Source organism: Rattus norvegicus, chromosome 17 (assembly GCF_036323735.1).
Source record: "Rattus norvegicus strain BN/NHsdMcwi chromosome 17, GRCr8, whole genome shotgun sequence".
Classification (NCBI taxonomy): domain Eukaryota; kingdom Metazoa; phylum Chordata; class Mammalia; order Rodentia; family Muridae; genus Rattus; species Rattus norvegicus.
In genome coordinates, this window is record NC_086035.1 from 65,699,795 (window position 1) to 65,724,391 (window position 24,597).

General features: G+C 41.1%; 1 protein-coding gene across 6 annotated transcripts in view; it reads right to left on the bottom strand.

Moving 5' to 3' along the window:
- The window catches only part of Dip2c (disco-interacting protein 2 homolog C), a 385,401-nt gene extending 361,084 nt beyond the window's left edge, over positions 1–24,317 (bottom strand). For 4 of the 6 annotated variants that reach the window (XM_017600567.3, XM_017600565.3, XM_017600566.3 and 1 more), the window contains exon 1: positions 23,267–24,317. In XM_017600567.3, the coding sequence (XP_017456056.1) occupies positions 23,267–23,351 (85 nt within the window). In that variant the 5' untranslated portion in view covers positions 23,352–24,317. The remainder of the gene's footprint in view (positions 1–23,266) is intronic. The other 2 variants (NM_001415158.1, NM_001107360.2) reach the window with 1 other exon arrangement.
- Between the last annotated feature and the right edge of the window lie 280 nt (positions 24,318–24,597).

Here is a 24,597-nt window from a genome sequence, read left to right on the forward strand (position 1 = left end):
GAGACAGTTAATCCTCACTGTCAGCTTGACTAGATTTAGAATCACTTAGAGATTCAACTCTGAATATGTCTGGTCTGTAAGGGCATTTCCAGAACATTAACAGAAGCAGGAAGAACCACCCTGATTGTAAGCAGTACCATGCCATGGGCAGGAGTCTCAGATTGAGTAAACAAATGAAAAGGAGAAAGGCAGCCCTTCCTCTGCGTCATGGTCTACCAAGATGTGAGTGAGCATCTCATGCCTTTACTGCCTAAGGTGAGACTCCCAGTGTCACATCATCCCTGCCATGATACATGGACTGTACTCTCAAACCATGAGCCAAAAAGATCCTCTTTCTCTGAAGTTGCTTCTTGTCAAGTATTTGGTAATAGCAATGAGGACAGTAATTAATATATGGAATACAGTGGCTCTAACCACAGCAGTCAAAGTGTTTCTACCATCCAGGAAAGATTTTTAAATATTCTAGTCCTTAGCAGGGCAGTTGGCAAGGAAGGCAAAGCAACACTGCTCTCCAAGAAACAGTATTGTCTCAGGGGAGCACCCCTGGAACAAGACTTACCTAACAGAAGCTGAATTTCTGTTATAAATCTATATCTACTTTTTGAAACCAGTTTAAGTAAACTCTGGAAAACTTGGGTACATCCCAAGAAACCAACTGCACTTAGTTCTGGAAAGAAAGATCTGAAAGAAAAGGCTTTTAAAAAATCTAGAATGGGTTTAGGAAAGGAGAGCTTAATTGGGACTTTCAAAGCTATCGTGCAAGAACTAGACAGTGTGTGCCTTCCTCCATCCCTGGGAGTGAACACACAGAGATGCCAAACACTTACCTGGCTGAAAGGGTTTAGTGTAGATCTGAAGAGTCTTTCCTCACCCCTCCCCATACCCATTAAGTCTCTGAGGAGCTTAGTATAGATTTCTCTGCCTGCATCCTAAGCAGCAGGGACCTCAGGATCTCTTCTAAGTACAAGGATATGGCAGAGTATTTTATTGCCTAAGTGGTGTGGCTACACAAATATTGCAAGATCCACACAGCAGAAAAGATGCCAGGAATACGGCTCACTGGTGAAGTGTTTGCCTAGCACTCATAAGGCCCTTGTTTCCATCCTCAGCCCCACCCCACCCCACCCCACCCCCCAAAAAAAGGAAATAACTTAAAAAACTGAAATATATAAGCCAAGTCACAGTTCAGAAGCATGTCTATTGAAAAAAAGAGTGTTTGGCTACATTTCATGGTCAATGTTTATGACAACTAAATTTACAAACACAATATACAAACTACTATCAAAACATACAAACCTTCATGTGTCATAGCACCTTCTATCGCAGTGGTCTAAAGTGAGAGCAATTCTGTTGGGCCTGAGATATTCAGCCTCTCAGTATGCATGGACAGCTTAACACACACACACACACACACACACACACACACACACACACACACACTCCTAGATCCAAAGTGTCAAGAGTGCTAAGGCAGGATATACTGATTAGAAGGATTTTTTAATTCCTTCACCAAAGTCATAGGCATTTTTGTATAAACTTTGGCTTGTACATTTTGCAAAGTGCATTGCCTTGCAACAGACAAATCTCTGTAAGAAGTAAGATATGAAGCAAACAGTCTTATTTTCCTTTAAATAAAAAGTTTTGGGTGATCTACTGAAATTCTGAGAATCTCTGACTAGAAATGACTAAATCCACTGAGCCATGGAATCAGGAACCCTGAGGTGGGTTTAGGCTTCAGGTTCATACCTCGAAGACTCAAGCAAGACACTCAGCCTTAAGCTCCACTTTTCATTTTCTAACACTGCCTGCTTCTATTTCCGTTTTCTATTTCTAATACTTTCTGCTTTGTATGCTTAAAGGATATGCCAATAAAACACTGCATGCAAAGCTATAGTAAACTAGACATTGTTTAGCCCATGTTATCTTTATGGACAGTTAACTTAAATGACATAAAGAAAATAAAGTACACTAGTACCATGTTAGGGTTGTAAGATTGTGAATTTTAAAAAATATATCCAAATATTTTACAATATTAGTTCTAAAATAAAACAAATTTTTATTCTGAACTGTTGATGTCGTAAAATCTTAATCTAATTGATAGCTGAAGCTAAAGGAAATCTTTATGAATATCAGAGAAAAGGAGTTACAATTTCTAACTTAACACATGATAATTCACAATAGATGGTAGAAAGATGAATTAGTGATACCTCCCCTGGAAGAATCTATATCAATAAAACCAAAAGAGTACACTGAAACTTTCGCAACTGTGAGTGTTAACTATCAACTAACAAGAAACTATATTGCATTAGGATTAGCAAGTCCCATAATTATTCACCTAGTCTGTACTCCACTCTAAGGAGAGTGAAAGACGGAAAAAATCCTAGAGGAATCTTATCTTGGAAAAAAAATACAAAGTGAACATTGAGATTGCCTGAATAAACAAAAAATAATCAGGACACTTCCACAACACTAGTGTTCTCAATAAGTGTGTTATGTGTGCGTGTGGTTTTGTGGGCTTTTTAAGGATTTATAAAATACAGACAGCCTTTAACTGTGTTTTATTGTTATTAATTGATGACTGCTACCTCATTATTCATTTCAGTAATTATTATATCCAGTATTATTAGTACTACAAACTATTTTGGATTGTTCTTACTCACCTAAAAAGAAGAGACGTAAGTAATTTTGTCACCTAACAAAAGGGTTATAATGATGTTACTTAGCATAGAAAATAATAGTTAACAATTAATAAGACTGCAGTGTAACAAAGCATTAAAGGACTAAACACGTCACAAATTACAAAATTTCAAAAGAACAACAGTTTGTACTGTTTGGGACCTCCTGGGTTTTCTCTAGGTTCTCTCTTAGTTTTTCTGGGGTGGTGGTGGTTGGTTGGTTGGTTGGGGGCTTTTTTTGTTTGTTGGTTGGTTGGTTGGTTTTAAACAAATTTTTTGTAAAATCTACATCTTTACCAGAGCAAGACAAGACCCAAGTTGACTGGGTTTCACAATTGTCCACCTCTCCCTCCTGTGAATGCTGACTCACAGAAACCATAGTAACAGGTTCTTACAATGGAGAAACCCCCAGCAAAGACCTCAGACCACCTTCTTCTCTTTCCAAAAAGAATGCCATCAATGATGTGGAACAGATGAGACCTGTGATAGCAATATAAAAACAAAAGCCAGACTTACCAATTCTAGATCTAACACTAGGATGCCATAAATTTTGCATTCAACTTGTGAGTCCCTCAATACAATCTACACATTTAAAATCATGTAGAAATCACTCAAAGAAGCACTTGTTTCCTCCCTCCTCATGATACTAACAACTTCACAGAGCCTTTACTTTCTACCTCAAAGCCTTTCTCTTTTGCATAGACAAGATGGCAGAAGTAACCACTGGCTCCTGAAAACTGGTCAGCTGCACTGGAGTCACCTGAGACTGGATTCTGGAGGCCTGTATTAGAACAGGAGAAACCACCGATGTGAACTGGATCTTTGGGGGACTGAAGTAAGTGGTGAGAGAAAACTCATGAGATAGTGATAATCACATCAGCCTACGGCTGCATTGTTGGCCCACAGGTATTAAGCCTTCAATGGCAGTGACAGTTAGACACACAAACACACAGGAAGATTCAGCTAACATTGAACATGGACCCACAGGCAGGGCCTGGTGGAAGATGCTCATTTTGGTGTGGCTGAAGCCTTGCTTCTGCCAAGGCCCACAAGGACAGAGTTAGGTAGCTCCTCAGAACTACCCCGAAGCAGCCCTCAGCGGGCATGTCATCCTGTACAACAAAGTACACTCCCCTTAAGCCACCAAAAAGCCTCAAAGAAATATCAGAGCAAAGAGCATTTATGAGAAGACAAGGAAAAGCCTTGGTTCCAATTAACTCTCAAACTTACAATGAGCAACCTTTGCTTTAGTTTACATTGCCAAAACTTCCAGAATTAATTCAGAAGCTATTATAAATCACAATTTTTACTACTGGAGTATAAACTTTATTTACAAAATAAAATATGAAAATATGTTAAATATATCTCTAAAAGATAATCACTATTTAGAGAGAACAGATTCTCTTCTATGTATCTGCAAATTTTTTTTCAATCAGAAGAGGAGTAAAATATATCCAGAGTTCTCCTATAAGAAGTTTCTCAGGAAGTTATCTGATTATTAAGAAAGTCCCATGGTTGACAAAGCAATTTTGTTGTGTGTAGCAGGTGACTGACCGAGTACACACCCTCAGCTCCCCCAAGACCATGCCAAGGCCAGATCAGCCAAACCAGAACGTGACCTCAAGGAGAGACTGATGACACAGCCTCCAACCTTCTAGTAATAAAGTAAACTAACAGCAACATTCTCCAAAAGAAACACTATCATTCTGACCTGGAAAAAGTGGAACCTAAAACCCAAAACATGGTTCACTCTAACCAAAAGGTAGTCAGACAAAAGATTGTCTCTGATCTTTAAAAAAGCAGCATAGTTTCACAGCCTAGACAATTAAAGGCTTAAACATTCCACAGAGCAATAGAAATTATCTAGTGCTCCACCCATTGTAGCAGGACAAGGAGAGATGGGGGATGGTGTATAACGCAGGCATTGGAGGGACTCTTTCAGACCTGGCTCTAAGACCATGGTTTTCTCTACCATTAAACAGTCTCCTTTCCTTTTCCTGTAATTGCTTATGGGCCTACCAAGAACTAAACTCTTCAGAGTTACCAGTGTCATTCCTATTAGGGTTCAGAGATGTGACCATTATACTTCCTGCTGAGTCCAAAATAAGATCTGGTATAAGAGTTCTGAGAAGAAACATAGACAGGTCCTTCAAAACAGCCCAGGAAGGCCAGGTATGATGACACACAACTATATTCCAAGAGAGAAAGAGATAAGAGGCAGGACGATCAGGAGTTCAAGACCACCCTCAGCTGCATAGAGAGACAGATGGCTCATAACCTCCTGTAACTTCAGATAAAGGGGGCCCAACACCCTCTTCTTGCCTCCATGGGCACCTGCACTCACATAAACATACACACACACACACACACACACACACACACACACACACACACACACACAGAAGAAACATACCCAAACAATGCTCCAAAGTGTGTGAAGATAACAAAGACAGAACCTATGCTGAACTCAGAATTTAAGGCTGAAGAGCCAGATGTGGTGTAGGCCTATTATTCCAGTACTCTGGTAGTAGAAGCAGGAAGATCAGAAGTTCAAGGTTATCTTCAGCTACAGAGCAAGTTTAGTACTAGCTTGGGTGACAACTGACTTTGTCTCAATACAAACAAACAAAGGATTTAGGACCTGAGCAATCTGTAGCTGATAAAACCTCCAGAGGTATTTGAAATGTTGGTGAGGAAGAACCCTGCTGCTTTCTGGCTGCTCAGTACTCACTGGCTCAGAACAATCTAGAAGGTATGACTCCTGAAAGAGTTTTAATTTTAGTTTATATACTGGACTCTTTTCTTTATCACAGATACACAGAATATATAGAAGAGACAACATACAACACACACTTATACAAGACCTAACACCCACAACTCACATGCAACACAAAGCACACCAGCCTACGTACTATATAACACATGGCATAAGTATATAACTCACATAATACATTCCACAAAACAGTCACAGTACAACAAAACTCAAAGGATATATTTAAATGCATATGCATAGATCAACATAACTCACAACATATGAAATACAATCTAACACATATGCACACTTACATATGGGGCCATCTGGGTTTCCATTAATGATTTACTCCATGCAGAGTTCATATCACTTCTGAGGAAGTAGGGTCTGCATGGGGAGTGCCAGATGGACCAGGTATAAAGAGACTGAGTGCTAGTACGTTGTTGCTACTGAACCTCTCAAAGTTCAACTCCAGTACTAAAGAGCTGAATTTTCTACTCAAAACTCAATATTGAAATTTCTACAGTTCTCACACAGCAACCTTGTGTTGGTGGGCACTGTATTGGAGTTAGGGGCGGAGAAAAAAACAGGCAAGATAAACACGCTTATAAAAACAAAATAATGGCTGGGCAGTGGTGGTGCACAACTTTAATTCCAGCACTCAGGAGGCAGAGGCAGATGGATCTTTGAGTTGGAGGCTAGCCTAGTCTACAGAGTAAGTTCCAGGACAGAGAAACCCTCTTTTTAAAAAAAAAATAAAAAATAAAGGGGGGCTCCAAATCATGTATATGTCTTTTTAAAAACAAGGAAGAAACACATCCAGGCCCAATGCTATCTTTTAGTAGGTTTAGTAGTGCCTTACAACCTTAAACCTTGAACCTTTCCACTATTTGCCTGGGTGATAAGTAGGGATACTGAACACTATTGGCAGCCTTTCAAGATTCAGCCCCCAGACATCAGTATCTCTGGTCAACTTCAACGTAAGTTGGCCTTCGCTCCACTACAAGCCCCCAAATTCCCCATGCCTGTACCTCATACATGCGAGCTACTCAATACCTGACCCCCAACAAGTATTTAGCATCTGTTCCTCCATTCTAGCGCCCCAGTGCTTCGGCTCTCAGCTGCCCAACCCAGGTGCCCAGCACTTGACCCACTTAGTATACTCTTTAGCTTCTGGGCACCTAGTGCCTGTTCTACTAGCATTCTGCTTTCTAACAGCCCTTAGCACCTGGCTCCTTGGCCCTCCAGACTCTCTATTCATTCCTCTAAACTCAATAGCACTCCTTGCCAAGACAATTCATTTGGCACACTCACTTGCAGTAAGATCTACTCAACTGTTTTTCTATCAGTATTGAACCTCCCACGTGTTACTTCTTAGCTCCTTCTAGATTATAAACCAGGTTGTCACCCACCACTCTCATAGTGGCTAATATCCAGTTGTACTTTAAAAACTGCTAAAGAAAAGAAATATTTCAAGAGCTCTCGAATGACAGAGGCAATCTCTGAAGTGGATGTGATCACAAATAGATGTAAACACAAGTGCATGCACACAAACACATCAAACTTCCATCAAAGTACACATGAGCATACAAAAACATGTTCGGCTAATTTTTAAAAGATACTGTATTTGCTATTAAATAAGTAGTAAACAATATACCAAATCTATTGCTATAAATGCCCAGAGATCATTTTTATCACCAAAGCAATTACCCTTTAAGCATATATCTCCTGTAGGAAAATGGTGAAATTTAAGTCTAAAATAGAGAAGAGTATAAGCTGTTTTCACAGTATGACAAAAGCCATCTGCTTTTTTTTTTCAAAAATATCATCCAACATGGAAACTGATACCATATCTTAATTTTTAGCTGCTCTTTGGAATCAGTTGCCTTTATTATGGGTTCCACGGCTTATAATAAAGAATCACCACAGTATTCCATACACATTGTGGTGTGCTGTGCCCCAAAGACCAAGATTCTCAGAGTCACTAGTAGGAACTAACTAACCAGCATGCATATGGCAGGGGAGAGTACTTGCAAGGCAGCACTTGGCTTCTTCCGTATAGAATTGTGATTTCACTTAACACTTAACCAGTGTTAAGACAGGCTCAATGACAGCATAAAGACTTAACAAAGAAACTGACTGGTCAGAGAATGATCAGCCAAAATCCATCAAAGAGGATTAATTTTCCAGAAATATTCTACAAACTAGATGGTTTACTTAACAGTAAATTGCTTAAAAGAAAAAGTCTGCTGCATGTTATCAAAGATTTACCTCAATATTCCATATACAGATATAGACATAGAAATAATTAATATATACCAAAAGCCTGTGCATCAAAAAGTCAACAAAGCAGAAAATGGAATAGAGGAAGAAGGGTGAATACATGGAAGAAAGATGACCCAAGAAATAAAGACGGAATTTAAAGCAAAGTCACAACTGAAATTAAAAGGTTAAGAAGAAGGCTGAGACAGTTAAGTGTTGGCCAGAGGGCCTGAATTCAGACAGATCCCCAGCACTTATGCATGAAGCCAGGCCTGGCCATACATTCCCATAATCCCAGTGCTGAGGAGACAGACAGAGGATCCCCAGAGTTTGCTGGCCTACGAGTGGACCCAAATCAGTGAACTCCAGGTTCAGTGAGAAGCCGGTCTCAAAACTTAAGGTGGAGAGCAATCAAGGAAGATACCTGATAACATCTGGCCTCAACCTACGCATATGTACATACATTTGCATGTACATACATAAACATGTATACATGGTTAACAACAACAATAAATTAAGTATATAAGTCCAGCTATCTTCCCAGAGAACCTAGGAGTTAGCAGTCACAACACCAACACTTTCATCTGACCCTACAGTAGATATTATAGAACCCTCTACAGTAAGAAGACAACATGAAGAGTAAAATTAATTCAAAATGTAGTATAATGACTCAGTCATCCATAATCAACTTAATATAATCCACTGAAAGTAAAACTACATCTTTAAGACTTAATTATACAAATAGCTGAAGCTTTAGATCTAAAACATTTAAATGAGCCAATATCTTGTCTTTTTTTAATTCCAACAACCATGGTACCACCTAAAACAAGACTGAATGACTTCACTGCTTAAAGAACAGGTGGATTCATAAATATGCAAGAAGTATATGAAGATACAATTAATGTTCCATGTTTTATATTTAAACTTGTCATGCGAATTCCTATATGTAGGAAACATCCTACAAGAAAATTTTGATGTATATGCAACATAAAAATTATCTTGTTTTGGGACTTACTTATTTAACATAGCTAGGACCATCTTAAGGATTCCTTAGAATTGCATATTCATTTTTATTAATGTTGAGATACACATTTTCTGACTGAAAAAAATGGGGAAATGCCTTTATTTAACATCTGCACTCAGTTTATAGGAAAAATGAATACAAACACACACGTATAATTACTATCTCAGCTATACATACAAAATTATAATGCAAACAGAATAATCAGGGAATATGGGAGAGTGTGAATAAGTCAGTAGACATGAGTAGAAAATGTCTCAAGGCAGTATCCCAAGATGACCACATGCCACATAAAAATGTTAGCTACTTTAGACATGGTCCTTTCTGTTAACCTTTATGTGGACTAAGGATTTTCATTGATGTACCTGGGAGATGGCTCAGAGGCTAAGTTTAATCCCTGAAGTGGAGGTGAAAACACAAAAGCCACATGGGGTGGCACACGCACACTTATAATCCCATCACTCTTACAGCAAAACGAGAAGCAGAGACAAGGCAATCATCCAACAGCTCACGGAGTAGGTAGTCTTGAGTACGCTAAGCAGAAACAAGACACGCCCTACCTCAACAATGTTCAACGGTGGCAGGAAGTTGGCCCATCAGGTAAAGGCACTTGCCACTAAGCCTGATGACTTGAGTTTAATCCACAGAATCTACATAGTGGAAAAAGAGAAGACTTCTGCAACTTGCTCTCTCACCTCCATACAAGCCATAGCACATGTGCACACATGCACACCAAAATTAATAGACAAACAAAACGTAATTTTTAAAACAAGGTGGATGGAATGGATTAACTCCCAAAAGTGATCTCTGACCTCTACCCAGATCATGGTATTCACTCATGCACATACATCATATGTACATACAAAAAATAGTTTTAGATTACTTTCATTAAACAAAGATATAATATATATGCACATGTAAAATAAACATAATACATAATCTAACAAAATTCTCTATTTGGTTATTTTCAGAATTCTATGTAATCCCTAAGTAGCTTCCTCTCAAGAATATAAAGATAAAAATAGTATAATTAAAAAGCAATAGTCCTGACAATTTTATTCAACAAATTATAGTTATGGAAGTTTTGGAGGCTGTATTTTCCTAAAATATCCTTCATAGAATTTTATACAAGGGATGGCTGTAATTAAGGTAATTATTATACCAGTACAGAAAAGTGAACCATTTAGGGTATATGAAAGTAAATATGTGAAAATTAAAAACTATCACATATTCTATGAAATTTATCTTTTAAAACACATTGTTGCCTTGGGCTGGGATATAGCTTAGTGGTAAAGTGCTTGCCCAGCAGGCTTATAGTTCTGGTTTTATTCCCAGGGCAGCCACAAAATAAAAAGTAATTCTGTTTCCTCCTTCAGCTGTGTTTCATCTGCTTCAAATGGAGAAAGTTAAAGCTGAAGCCAAGCATGAGGTAGCAGCAGTGCTTGAGCAAAGGCGGAGGCCAAACTACCCAGAGACTAACCTAAAATTCAGTCACATGATTTTGAGTCAGCATCACTTCGGTTCCCAGAACACATTTTCCTGTTCATAAAAAAGGCACGGCACTTGGATTGTAGGTGTAAAAACAGAAAAGCAATATATGCAAGACGGCTATTTTGGGTTCAGCATATAGTGATCGACAGCAAGTGATGACAGAGAGAGGTGTGTCCTGTGGACAGAGATAAGAAACTTCACTCACACTAGGCAGTCATAACATTTAGAAGTGCCAGTTACCAGGCAAAGTGGCGAGAAGCTCCTGCAGTCCCAGCTACGTAGGCAACTGAGGCAAGATCTCTTTTGCCCAGAAATGATGAAAAACCAAAACAAAAATCTACCAAAATCTCAGCTTCACACCATCTACTCCCACTTGTACTGTGGTTCAGGGAAGTACACAAATGAGCTGTGCTCTCCTGTCTGTTAACTATGGACCAATCCCTATGAGAACTAAAGATCACTATTAAACTGAATAGGCACTTAACGTGGAATCAAAGCCCTAAACATGAAACAGCCAAACACTGGCTGCATCCTACGTGACTGGTGGCTGCCTTAAAATGATCACAATCATTCTGGCTGGGATAAGGGAAGCTTCAGGAGAGGTCATTCTTTTCCTCTAGGGATGCTGAAGAGGTGATTCCTAGAACCTGGTTTAAAAGATTTTTCCCAACAACAAAACAATCAAATCAAGATTCCTCATGAAGCTGTCATAGCCAGCCTTCTGATTCTTAAAGCATACTATGGAGAAGAGTTAATCCCAAGGGATTAGATTTTCCTCTATCTATCTATCTTCTATGAAAAACATGCAAAATTTTCAAGCATAAAGAAAATGTAAAGAACTACATAGCAGACATTCTTTATCTACCCTTAAGATCACAAGTGCTCTATACAACTTTATATATTGAGACACAATTTTATGTATCTCAGGCTGGTATCGAACTTCTGATCCTCCTGCCTCCATTTCCCAAGTGCTAGGATTACAGGCACCCACCATTATCTCTGGTTTATGTGGTGCTAGAAATCTAACTTGTAGCTCTATGAATGCTAGGCAAGTACTCTACACTAGTTCTCAGCCTTCCTAATGCTGATACTCTTTAATACAGTTCCTCGTGTTATGGTGACCCCAATCATAAAAGTATTTCATTGCTACTTCACAACTAATTTTGTTATCATTATGAATTGTAGTTTCCATATCTTATATGCAGGATACCTGATCTACGACTCCACAGGTGTCACAATCTACAGGTTGTGACATGAGCTCTCCTCATGGACTTGCTACTTGACTGGGGTAAAGTACTACAGCTTGGCTCTCCACCAAGTACCTAGGATGTCCACTGAGTTCCCTAGCCCACCTCACAGGCAAAAGTTAGATACCCAACTTTGGTGTTAACCATAGGTAGGCTGCTCTGAACGTTCATGGTGTACATTTGTATTGAAAAGTTTTCAGGAAACCACAGATATCAACATTTGTGTTAACTTCCAACCATTTGAAGTTCTAGCTCATTCTCTATACAAGGAAGATAGTAACATGAGTTAAAAGGTCTGAATTGTACTTTGTTTTGTTTTGTTTTGTTTTGTTTTCATAGGTGCTGGGTGGAATCTGGGGCCTCAAGCATTCTACCACTGAGCTACACCCTGTCCCATATCTTTGGAAAGCATTTCAGAAGAACTAAAACTGTTCATCATGGGGTTGGGAAGATGGTTCAGTGGATAAAAGCCCTTGCCAAGGGAGCAGGAGGACCAGAGTTCAGATCTCCAGCATCCACATTTAAGCTGAAGGGCCTGAGAGCTGCCTTGAAGTCCCAAAGATGCAGAGGAAGATACAGGGTATCCCTGAGGTACAGTGGCTGGCAAAACAGGCCCAGTCGGCAAGTTCTAGGGCTCAGCAAGAGACCTTGCCTCAATAAATAGAATGAAGAGCAAGATAGTTAATGTCAACTTCTATCCTACACAAACAAATAGATACACACACACACACACACACACACACACACACACACACACACACACACACAAGTGGAGAGGAGGGAAAGAGATACCCAGGGCTAGAATTAAAAAGGGTTACTTAGAGAAAAATAGAAATCGAGGCACATAAGGGAAATCTGAAGATATTCAAACGATTACTGGATGAGTCCAGGAACTCACTAGACTCTCTCTCTTCCTAATAATAGAAGGTAAAAACAAAATAAAAATCTAAAATATAAGCCTTTGATTCTATGAAGTTAAAACATCAGTTTACAATGAACCAAAGAAAAGTGAATTCAACTTCCTTTTCATATTAATTGCAGTCAACTATGTGGGTAAAATTATAATCTAGATTCTGATAGCAACATCAAAATAACCCAAAGCTCTATTTCTGAGTGGACCCATATCAATGTTGTGATCCATGGGCTGGCGCCTAGACATCTGCAAATGAGACTTGTGTTTCTAGAACTTGCCTATATGACACAGCACAGAAATTGTAACCATAGAAATAAAAAAGCAACCAGCAACAAAGTTTCAACCCTGCAGGGCTGATACCATTACATGTGTATTTCAAAGGCTTGACTTAATGAAACTGCCCCCTTGATTACATAAGTCCTTAAAGATTACTATGTATTACTAAATCTCAACAGCTTTGAAGAACCATTACATTCTCTAAGGAAAATAAGACCAGAACATGTTTTCAGAGCCTGATGACATTCACTTAAGAATACAGAATAAAGTACCCTAAAATGGCAATTCCACCTCATTACTTGTTTCTTTTTAAATAGGTAGTTATACATAATTGAAACCATGATTTCTGCAACACCATTAAACTCAGAGGGAGAGGGTAAACTTCAAAGTCTATCTCTGGGTTCTTATTTTAAAAGAAAAAGCTTATCAGAGAGAGTGAATAAGAAAAAAATACACAAAAATCTATACAATGTTCAAAGCTCATAGGCTGCAAAATATAAATCTTCCATGATCTAGCATAGGTGTCCAGCACTTGAAGATTAGGGCTCAAAGCCATACCATCACTAACAACTAGAAAAGAGGCTCTGGGCTGTGGTCTTAGGAGCTGCCTGACCTCAACCAACTGACTGAAGGCTCCCATATGTCACCTGCTCATGTGGTCTTCAGCTCATGCATCTGCAGAATCCAGGACAAGAGCTGACCACGGAGAAGCCATCTCTTCCTCTGTCTCCTCCTATTGATGTATAAACACCACCAGTCTGGGAGGAAGAACTTCCAAAAGCAAAATAGAATTCTGCTCTTCATTAGTAGGGAGTGGAAGGGAAGGCACCAGAACATTCAGGAGGCTTTGGGACTGCCTCTGGTACAGATTCGAAAGCAGCCCCCAGATGTACATTAGAAACCAAGGCAGACTATCTTCCCAGACTCTATCAGGACGTCCTTCCCAAACTTTCACCCTAGAGTTTGCTTAAGTAAGTATTAACTAAAAGAAGCCATTGAAAGAAATATTTTATAAATAAATAAATAAATAAATAAATAAATAAGCAAGCAAGCAAGCAAATAAACAAATCTGCACTGAGGCAACAAGATAGCTATTCTAGTATAAAGTAATCACCCAGGAAAGATCTATCAAGGAAGATTTCCTGAAAACTAGTCATGGTCAGCAATCCAGCATGGTGTACAGGAAACCCTGTTTTTTAAAAAAGTTAAAAACACCATCTCAACAGTCACTATTACCTCAAACCACCTGGATGAACTGCTCTTTTACAAAACTGAGTAGGCTCAGTGGTTAAGAATGCTCTCGCATTCCCCTTCAGGCAGCTCACAGTTGCTTGTAAGTCCAGTTCTAAGGATCTCATAGTCTCTGGTCTCCACCTGCGCATGCTTGTTCTTCTAATACCTGATTAGGTATTCAAGTAGACAGGTAGGTAGGTAGGTAGGTAGATAGATAGATAGATAGATAGATAGATAGATAGATAGATAGATAGATAGATAGATAGATAGACAGACAGATAGATATTTAAGCTAAGTGGTGGCTGGGGATGTGGCTTAATTGGTAGAATGCTTACCTAGCAAGCCCAAATCCCTAAATTCAATCCTCAGTACTTTCATGAATCAAAAATGCTGTGGTGGCAAATGCCCATAATCCCAGAACTCTGGACAGTGAAGCCTGGAGGATCAGAAGTCCATGGTCATCCTCAGCTACACAGTAACTTCAATGGCAACCTCATGAGACCACATCAAGAAAAACAAAAACCACGTGTCTTCTTTTTCAGAAATAAGAGGTTCGAGGATCTCTACCCCAGCTAACAACACTATGAAGGAAAGAAGAACAGGTGGATCTTACTCAGGACCCTGTAAGAGTGGGACCTGGCCTCATCTGATCCCATTCTCACTGTTTCTTTTTTAATTATGGGAAGGGGTTATTTAGTTATGTAGCCCAGTTGACCACAAACTCTTCATCCTCTTTCCTCTGACTCCTGAGTCCCAGAAGGAGGGGTGTACACTACCATGCCTGGCTTTTCACTTCAGTCCTGAAAGTAGGTTTCACTAACTCCATCAATAGTTAGCAGAGGAAACTGAGACTGAGAGAAACTGACTAGCAAGGCCTGGCACTCACCAGAGCCAAGGAAGAGGCAGACTCAGAAGGTTTAGCCCTGAAAACTCTAACCATTCTAGCACAAACTCCTCCACATAAAAATTCAAAAACAACCCAAAGAAACACAGAAGATCAACAAAAGTTTTAGATAGATAAGATAGATAGATAGATAGATAGATAGATAGATAGATAGATAGATAGATAGATGGATGGATGGATGGATGGATGGATGGATGGATGGATGTTGGTGCTTTAAATATCTACAATCCAATTTTTTTCATACAAATGGCCTTTAAGTGAACTTAGTCTTCTGTAGCATTTGGCCAACTAAAAGATTCTCCTTATTCCTCTTCTCTGAGAATATCACTTTACAACCACTCTTAATATACTTGACATCTTGATACTATTATGGTTATAATTACTATCATTATTGTTATAGTTACTACTCTGAGATGTTACCCAAACTGGAATCAAACTCTCAGCCTTCTGAGTATCTGGGACTACAGGTATCCAGGTATCCAGGTATCATGTCCAGCTCCTTGAGATTTTTTGTGCAAGATTTAATAAACTGCTTTTTGTTAACATACCTGTAAGTCCAATACAGAGTCTCCAATATTTTCATCTCTATAGAAAAGCAGATTTTAGTTTAGCAAGAAAGGAAACTGAGTAAAAGAAAGAAATGTTCCTGGTTTCCCTTGGAGTGACAATCAACAAATGTGGTTCCATTATAAGCCAAGAAAAAGCCAGGAACAGATCCACCATGATCTGAGAGTACAGACAGGCTGCATACAGTGAATGATTTAAATAGACCAACTGAGGAAAGGCTGGGGGGAGGGGGAGGTCTCCCAAGTCTCCAAAATTTTGTTTTACAAACTGCTCACCAGTGGGATGGCTACTCTGCATATAGAAATAAGTACCCAGATGAGAAGTCGGCACATGAACACATCATTTGTCTTCCTCAACAGAAGGTTCAACCTGAGGTTGATAGGACGAAAGCAGCTCTGACTCTGAACCACCCACCAACACATGAGTGGTTAGCAGGAGCTGAGCTCGATGACCTTGAAGAAAAACCTTTGTTTCCTTCTATTCCATCCCACCATATGCTCAGGACCCCAGAAAGAACAGGGCTCACTGTTGACTTTCAGCTCTGATTCTGCAACACTAGCCAACCCAAAAGGAGCCAACAATGTGTCATTATGGTTGGATCTTGTTTTCAGGAAAGAGGCCAAGTTGCCACTATCTTCCCAAACTGACAATCATAAAACTAAATACAATTTCCTCCATTGGGATTAGAGTTAAACCTTGTGAAATGGTCAACCAAATACATACATTTACCTTACAGGAGAAGGAAAGGGACAGAAACGCTAAAAGACTCAACCGAATAACAATAACATATGATCAGCTTAACTGAAATATCAGTCCAATGACTAAAAATCAAACAACAAAGTAGCGTAAGGTTGAAACTTAACAACTGTACATCTCCCCTGGCTGCAATGAGGAAAATGATAAGTTTACATAGAAGACTTTTAGTTTATAATTTTAGTGTTCTGTTACATCTCAAGAAAGTAAGGCCACAAATATGTAATAGACTAACCAAAGAATTTAGTCTTTTAAAAAATAAAGATCCATGGAGCACATAAATAAGAAACTCCCTCCCTGGTACTGATAGAGTTGGTTTAGGTCTGTCCCATAGTCTCCAGTCATTTCAGAAGAAAGAATTTTCACAGAAACCATTTCCCAAGCTAATAATCAAGAAATGATTTCAGTCATCAACCCAGAAGGAAAAAAAAAATCTATTCAATCCACATCAATCAAAAAATTCCTCCATACTTAGCAAGATATATTTCCTTCATCCTTCTTTCTTCTTTTGATCTTATATCTATTATCCAAAGCACTTCTGTATAAAAAAGTACCTCAATTCATAATTCACAACACAGAGAGCTCATGTTATCACCCAAGATATCCAACAATGAAACAAAATTGCAACCCTCACACACACTCACTCACACACACACCACTAGTAATTTCAACTAAGTTTTACAATTCAGTATCACAGCATTTTCCTACTTTCTTCCCCGATTGGATGCTGAGGAAGCAAAAGGATATAGAGGATATGTATGCTAAGATGACTTTAAATAGTCATTCCTCTGGCATGCTGACTTCTCCATGTGCCACCCGCCCCACACACACCAGCTGGGATTCCCAATTAGAGTCTCCTCTTTAAGAGCGCTATTTATCATCATCAGGAACAAATGGATGCAATTACTTCTTTTGAGATGTGACAAGATTTTGACCCTCAGCATAAAAGAACAGAGAGCACTGACAACAGGGGGTAACCTTTGTATCATACACACACACACACACACACACACACACACATATATACTACAAAAGAAGGAAAATTAAAGTCAGATATCTTAAAAGTAGAATAAGAAAGGGACAAAGGAACAGAAAAAAAGAAAAAAAGAACCAACCAAAAGATATTTATCTGTTACAAAAAAAAAAAGCAAAAAGAAAGAAATGTCCTCCTTCCGAGAATAACTATCAATGTGCACAAGTAAGTCAGTAATTGTACCTATGCAACCAGAAGTTTGCTTTTTAAGGTACTTTTTTTTTAACACGAAGAACTAGAAATGATCTTATAATATAACTAGGATTTGAACAGGTGAGTCAGTTGATAGATGTGACATCAAAATTAAGATTATTCAATACATTCCTTTGCAATTCAAAAGAATGCTACAATTCATTCCATAAATCACTGCTTTATTTAAAAAAAAAATCAGTTCTAAATAAAGAGATAACCCATTTGGAAAAGGCTGGGAGGAGGAAGGCAAAAAGTGACTCATACCATCCAACAGCATCTAGCCTCCAAACCAGAAGAGTCCCATATGAAACAAAATACACACTGGTAAGCTTTCACCTCATAAAGTCAGATCTAAGGAGTGTGATCATGGCACTGCAAATATCATACTAGTACCTGAAACAATCTTACAAATGTGGTGAGTGTGTGTGTGTGTGTGTGTGTGTGTGTGTGTGTGTGTGTGTGTGTGTAGAATTATTCACTAAGGAAAGAACATTCAAATTCAATTATTTCCCTGTGGAGAATCTTAAACTGTATACCAATATCAATGTTCTGGACACATTTTTTATTCGTGTTAAGAATACAAAATAGGGACCCTGGCTCAGTTTCCAGCAGCCAAACGGAAGTTCACAACCATCCCCATCCGCAATTCTAGTTCCAGAGGATCCAGCACACCCTCTCCTGTCCTCTTCAGCCACCAGATTCGCGTGGTGCACAGGCATACATCCAGACAGAACACTCAAACATAAAATAAAAAGAAAATAAATACTTAAAAAAAAAAAGAATACAAAATAGTAGATTTTATATGACATTTTCATACATATGTATCCTTTATAGCCTGCTTTCATTCACCATCCATGCTCTACCATGTCCTTCCCACCCCCCTCATTGATCTCATTTCTCTCTCTGCAAACAGTCCTCCTTATGCTTTTATGTCTCATATTTATGTTTGTATATGTGGACAGACAGATGACTCTGGAAGAAAACATGCTTCTGCACATTTGTTTTCAAGCAGAAATTATTTTGCTTTGTTTCCTTCCAACGAAAAGAAGGTATGCAAAGTTTAGGTGGCAATAGAGATACCAAGTCTCCCTTCCAGACTACCAAAGGTGGTCACAGCACAGAAGCTGTGCAGAACTGTATCTTACTCATTCTGTAGCAATGGAACACCTAAGCAAGACTCAGGGACTGGGGAGAAGGGCAAGGAACAAAATCTGGCCCTTGAATGAAATGTGTGTTGTGTTGTTCCAATGGAACAATGCACTCCCAAACCTTTAAGTGGCCACTGCTTTAAGAGTCCACTCTTTTGTGACAGCAGTGGGTTAGTTACTTGGGGCCTGTTTGAGTGCATTAAAAACAAAACAGTATTGATTCTTTGACCAAGTAGACTTTTTACCATTTTCCTGGAGCATTTTCATACACTGAAAAAAAAATGCTAAATCAGACTCTTTTGGGGCATAAGTAATAGCTGAAATAATCTGGTGTGTTAATTAATAAAGCAAAGCATAAACTAAGCAACTCCCATTAGAGGAAGTTACAAAGATATTAGGGATGTGACATGCTAACAATTCAAAAGCAATGATATTTAAGTAGAGCATTTCTTTTTTTAAATTTCCCTTCCACAAAATCTAGATAGCCCTTGCAGGCCACATCACAAGGCACTTCTCTTAAATGTTGTAAAAATAAGAAGTCAACCCTAACCGGGTGTAGGAGTGTACACCTAAAAACCCTAGCTAATGGAGACACTAAGGCAGAATGGCTAAAACCATTCAAGGCCAACCAGCCAGAGCAATATACTGAGATGCCATCTCATTTCATGGGCTAGGGATGGGCTAGAAGATTGGTCGGTTGGTAAGGGATTTGCCTAACAAACATCAAGCCCCATGTTTCAATCTCCAGCACCACAAATTGAGCACAGTGGTAAATGCATGTAATCTCAGCAACAGGAAGATCGGAAATTCAAGGTCATCCTTAATTGCCAGGGAATCTCACTTCATGAGACCCTGAGTCGAAACACGCTAAAGGGAAAGCATAGGAAGAAGCTTCTTTCTTTAGCTCTTACAAGGCCAGTGAAGGATAGGCAGAGCCCAGGGAACAAGTGACCAGTTTAACAAAGAAACCTACTGACACATCCGTCAGTCACTAAATTGGATGTTTTTTTACATTTGGTCCTAGCCAAAAAGGCTGACAAGCAATGATTTTCAGTCTGTTTTTATACCATGTTTTCTGTTTCCTCCTCTAATTTGTTTGGCATTCCTGTATAAACTTTTTCCCTCAAGCCAAATAATGTTTAATCACATATTAATGAAATTGTGTCTCGATCCTTTAAAGCCAAAAAGAAAGATGTGTAATTCCAAAAAGGATCAAATTGAGGGTTTTGTTGTCATTGTTGCTGTTTGTTGCTGTTGTGTTTGCTTGTTTGTTTTAAAGAAGAAAAATAATCTAAGAAAAAGGGTATGAGAAAGGCCAGACGGACCCCAGGCCTACCTGGCATACTGTAGGAGCCAGCTTTGGCATGGCTTTTTCTCCAAGTGTCTGAATAGATCCACGATCCCTGGCCCCACACCAATGAACATCTCCACACATACAGGCCCAGGGCTGTCTGAATCAATATAAGAAGCTGCACACTACACCTCCTGCAAAAAACCCTTGTGTTTTGCTGACAAGACTCTACAATAGCAAACAAAGCCTAGCTTCTCTCAGTGCAGGAAGCACTGGGCAGTGACAGAGGCTAGAAAAAGGGTGAAGGCACAACAAAGCAGGCAGGTTAAAAAAGAAATCTGCAGCCAAGATACCAATGTATAACTCCTTATCAAACAAACAATAACTCACTCAAATAAAAATGGCATCAGAATATATAAAGCACCCAGTAGATGGTATAGACCCGAAGTGGACCAATGTATTGAAATCTAGATAATTTACAACTCATTTAGTCCAGTAGCTGACATAAAAACTTTAATGGTTTGGTCATTTTTTTCAACGTATGGTATGTGATTAAAATAGAATTTTCTTTCATTCTCCTCTTTGAAAATGAGCCCTGGAAATTTCATATATTTTCCTATAACACTTTCTGATATTCTGATAGTTGAATAAATAACATAATAACCAACTCTTCTGTTTGTTTGTTTGTTTGTTTGAGACATAGTCATACTATATAGCTCTGGCTGGCCTGGAACCTGCTATACAGACCAGGCTGGCCTAGAATTCAGAGAGCTGGTTGTCTCTGTCTCCTGAGCACTGGGATTAAAGGCAAGTACAGGCAAGGAACTTAACCCTCTCCATATAGATTTTGGTGGAAGATATATTGGGAAAGCAGTACACTGCAGTAATTCAACATTAAAAGTTATCCTAAGTTTTCACTTTGAAACTGAATATGTTGGGATTTTTTTTTCCCAGATAGGCAAGGTGAATAGACACAGAGAATCTTGATCTTCAACTCCTAGGTTCCTATATTAGAATAGCAGCAATACTAGAAAACAAACTGATTCACCTCTTCCAGGAAAACAATCCTCTTGATTACATGACATGGAATTTCAAATGATCTTTTGTAAAGCACAACCAAAACTCAACAATGACAAAGCCACACTTTGTAATAAAGTCAAAGGTGACACAGCTAATAGATTGGGGTCTGGGATGGGGGAAGGGCAAGTTCCAAGGAGTAGCAGAGGCTGAACACAGTGACAAAAGGCTTTTCTTTCTTTCTTTCTTTCTTTCTTTTTTTTTTTTTTTTGTTGTTGTAATTCTTTCAGGTCTCAACATAGCTAATATAAAAAAAGAAAATAAAAAAGGACTTCCTGAATACAAACATACATACACACCCCTCTAAGCCCACCTATTCACCAAGAAACTCATTGAGCCCTTCAAGTTCTATTACAGACACAAGGTGCTCACAGGGAATTAAGCTAGGTACACCTCATGTACAGTGGTTTTCCATACTTTTCTGGGCAGCAAGAAGCTAACACTCACTCTTCAGAGTGAACGATGATGACAGGTGACTGCTGTTGCCTAAAAACAAGATGGACAGCTACTTTCAACAAGGGGAGGGCAGGATATGTGGTTCCAGGCATTATGCGAGACTGAGAACAAATGTGAATTGACTTCCTGGTAGGCAGGGACCCTGCAGACAGGGCTCAAAGCAGGTGAGTTCAGATAGCTTCTCACTTTTCAAGTACGGGTGGGTAGAGACACATCACATTAACATCATGCAGACAGAGCAGAGAGGTGCTTGCTTTGAGTCAGAGCATGAATGGGAAGGGGTGCTGTAAATACAGGATACAGCCGATAGAACAGAGCTGGTAAACTGAGGGAGAGAGTCTATCTGAAGCCTGACAAATCTCAAATGTTTCTTCAGAGCTACTTAAGAGAAATACACTGTCCGCACTGCACACCTCATCTGCCAGTTTCAATCTAAAGGATTCAGCCCTGCCTTTTCTGCCTGTGGATCCTCTCAGGAAAGAGTGATGCTCTCTCTTATCATCGCTAGCTGGTCAGAGCAGAGGCAAGGAAGCACCGTCTGGGACACATTATCTTTTTACTTCCATTGGACTTTCTTCCCAGGGACTGCTCCCAAAACACCTTGAAGAACTCCAAATTTGGATTATAAGAACATGTCCAATCTACTAGAATCTGATAAGACAAGCAACATTACGGCCACCCGGCTTATATCCTTCTCCACTCTCAAAGTGTTAAAAGGGAAAACACAAAGTCAACGGCAGCTCCTCCCCATGATGAAAACTGGCACGAATGAATTTACGTTCTGGCTGCTGGCCCTCACAAACCGTTACAAAAAAAAAAAAAAAAAAAAAAAAAAAAAAAGTTCGCCATGCTGAACTGCTCTAAATATTAATTCAAAGGGAAACAACGGCCCACTTCCACACCATTACACTGTAGTCTTCTCAAATGAGTGGGATGACCGCTAAATATTTATTATTAAACACATTTTGGAACTTTAGTGGAGTAAGAAAAAAAAACCTACAAAACCCAAGCTGAAACTTATGACAGTTGAGCACATGATGTCCACCATGAAGAGCAAAGACGAAAGCGTGTATAACTCTCCATGAAATCACAGTAGCAGAGCAGCCGCAAAGACTCAATTTCTCTATCCAACGCGAAGGGAATGAGGCATCGGACCTGGCCTGAGGAGGGAGGTGTTAGGGCTTTAACTCAACCGGCTCATCACAAACACGCCGGAACAATAGTACTACTATCTTCCTCCCGCTGACAGAACCGTGTGCCTGCAACCTCAGAGAGATCCAATCCCGAAGTCCACTGACAAGTTTCGCATTAAAATCAGGCCATTCAGAGGCTGTCCCCAAGCATGGAACGTGGTAGCAGCACACCACTGGTGCTGGTGGTGCTGCTGGTGATGGTGGTAGTGATGATGCTGTTGGTGGTAGTGGTGGCGGTGGTGGTGGTGCTGCTGCTGCCGCCGCTGCTGCTGCCGCTGCTGCAGCAGCTGCAGCTGCATCAAGGACGCGGCGCCTCTCCATTAGAGAAGAGCGTACATCCCTACCAAGGCCATTCCCCGTTAGCCCTAAAGGTTGCTCCATCTTGCTTCGTAGCCGGGATCCCCGGGCCCAGCTGCAGCGCGCAGGGGGCATCGCGGCTGCACCGCGCCAGCTGAGCCTGGAGGGCGGGGGCCGCGACACGCACACGCGCGCGCGTGCACACACACACACACACATACACACATACACACGCACACACACACACACATACACACACACACAAGCACGCGCGCACACAAGCACATGTACACACATGCACCCGCCCCGGGGCCACCACTCGGGGCCCGGGCCAGGGTCAGGGCCGGGGCCCCGCCATCCCCAGGCCCCGCGCGCGCCCTCCCCGGGGTGACAGCACGGCCCGGCCCGCGGGGCCCCAAGCGCGCGCCAGAGAAGCGGTGTCCGGGCCCGGCCCGGGCACGGGGCTAAGAGGGAATTGCTGTTACCTTCCGACAGCTCCAGCTCCAGCTCGGCCAGCCGGGCCCTCACCTCCAACGGCAGAGCCATGCCTTCCAGGCTGCGGTCCGCCATGCTCGCCGCAGACGCCCCCGCCCTGCCGGCCTCCTCTTTGTTCGCCGACGGAGGGCTCCTCAGCGGCCGCCGCTCGAATCCGGAGGAACCGCACCGAGGAGGCGGCGGCGGACGGGCGGGAGCGGGAGGCCGGGCGGCGGCGGGCAGGCGCGCGGGGATTTTCTCCTTAGCCTCCTCAGCCTCGTCAGTCTCCTCAGCGCCTCCTCAGTCTCCTCAGCGCCTCGTCAGCCTCCTCAGCGTCTCCTCAGTGCCTCCTCAGTGCCTCGTCAGTCGTCTCCTCAGCCTCCTCAGCGCGGCCCCGACCCTGGCGGTGGCTTCGCGCCCGGCTCTCTGCGCGCCTCCCCCAGCCGCCGGCTTCGGCCCCGCTCGGCCGGCACCGGATCACGGGCCCGCCCGCGGTCACGGCCACAGGGCTCTCTAGCTGCTCCGCGGCCGCCCTGCCCCGGCGGGAGCGAGCGCCGCTGCGCGCGCACCGGGCAACAAGAGGGCGCGCGCGGAGGGTGGGAGCGCGCGGACGTGCCACGGCGGCGCGCGCTCAGGGGGCGGGGCCTCCAGCGACTACTTCGAGAGCGCGCTCGTGGGACAATCTTGCGTTTGGCCCTGGGGGTCTTCCCAACCCCAAGGCTTAGGCTCCTCAAGACTCAAGGAGAAAAATAAAGAAAGGATTCTGATGCACACACTAGCCTACTTGTTAAAACTTCAAATGTCCTGGATCCTCGAGGGCTGATTTTTTTTAAAACACTTTTAAGAGGAAAAAATAATTTAAAAATAAATAGATAAAAACCAGCACGAGCCATAGATTGAGTACTAGGTTTGAAGTTTAAAAGCATGGATCTAGAACAGACCAGTATATGACCTTGAATCACACGATGTTTTGTCTAGACTTCATTTTCCCCACCCGTGAAAATAAATCGAGCTAGGTTGGGTCTGTCACACACTGTCCAGCCTTTCCTGAGACTGAGGAATGCCTGTTATGCATAAGGAATCTTCAACAAGTGTCTTCTCCCTCACACCCTATAATACCATGTCCCTTCTCCTACCTCCTGGGAGTTCTTTTCCCTTTGGTCATCACCTCTGATAGTATCAATGTCTATTCTGAACAGAGTCTGACTATTTGGGGACACTCTTGCATAGCCAGCTCTCTCCTGAATAACCTCACCTAGCTGCCCCCTGAAACCCCAAACACCATAAAACCAAAGGGAAAAAAAAAAAAACAGAATCTCCTAACATTAAACATCCACCTGCT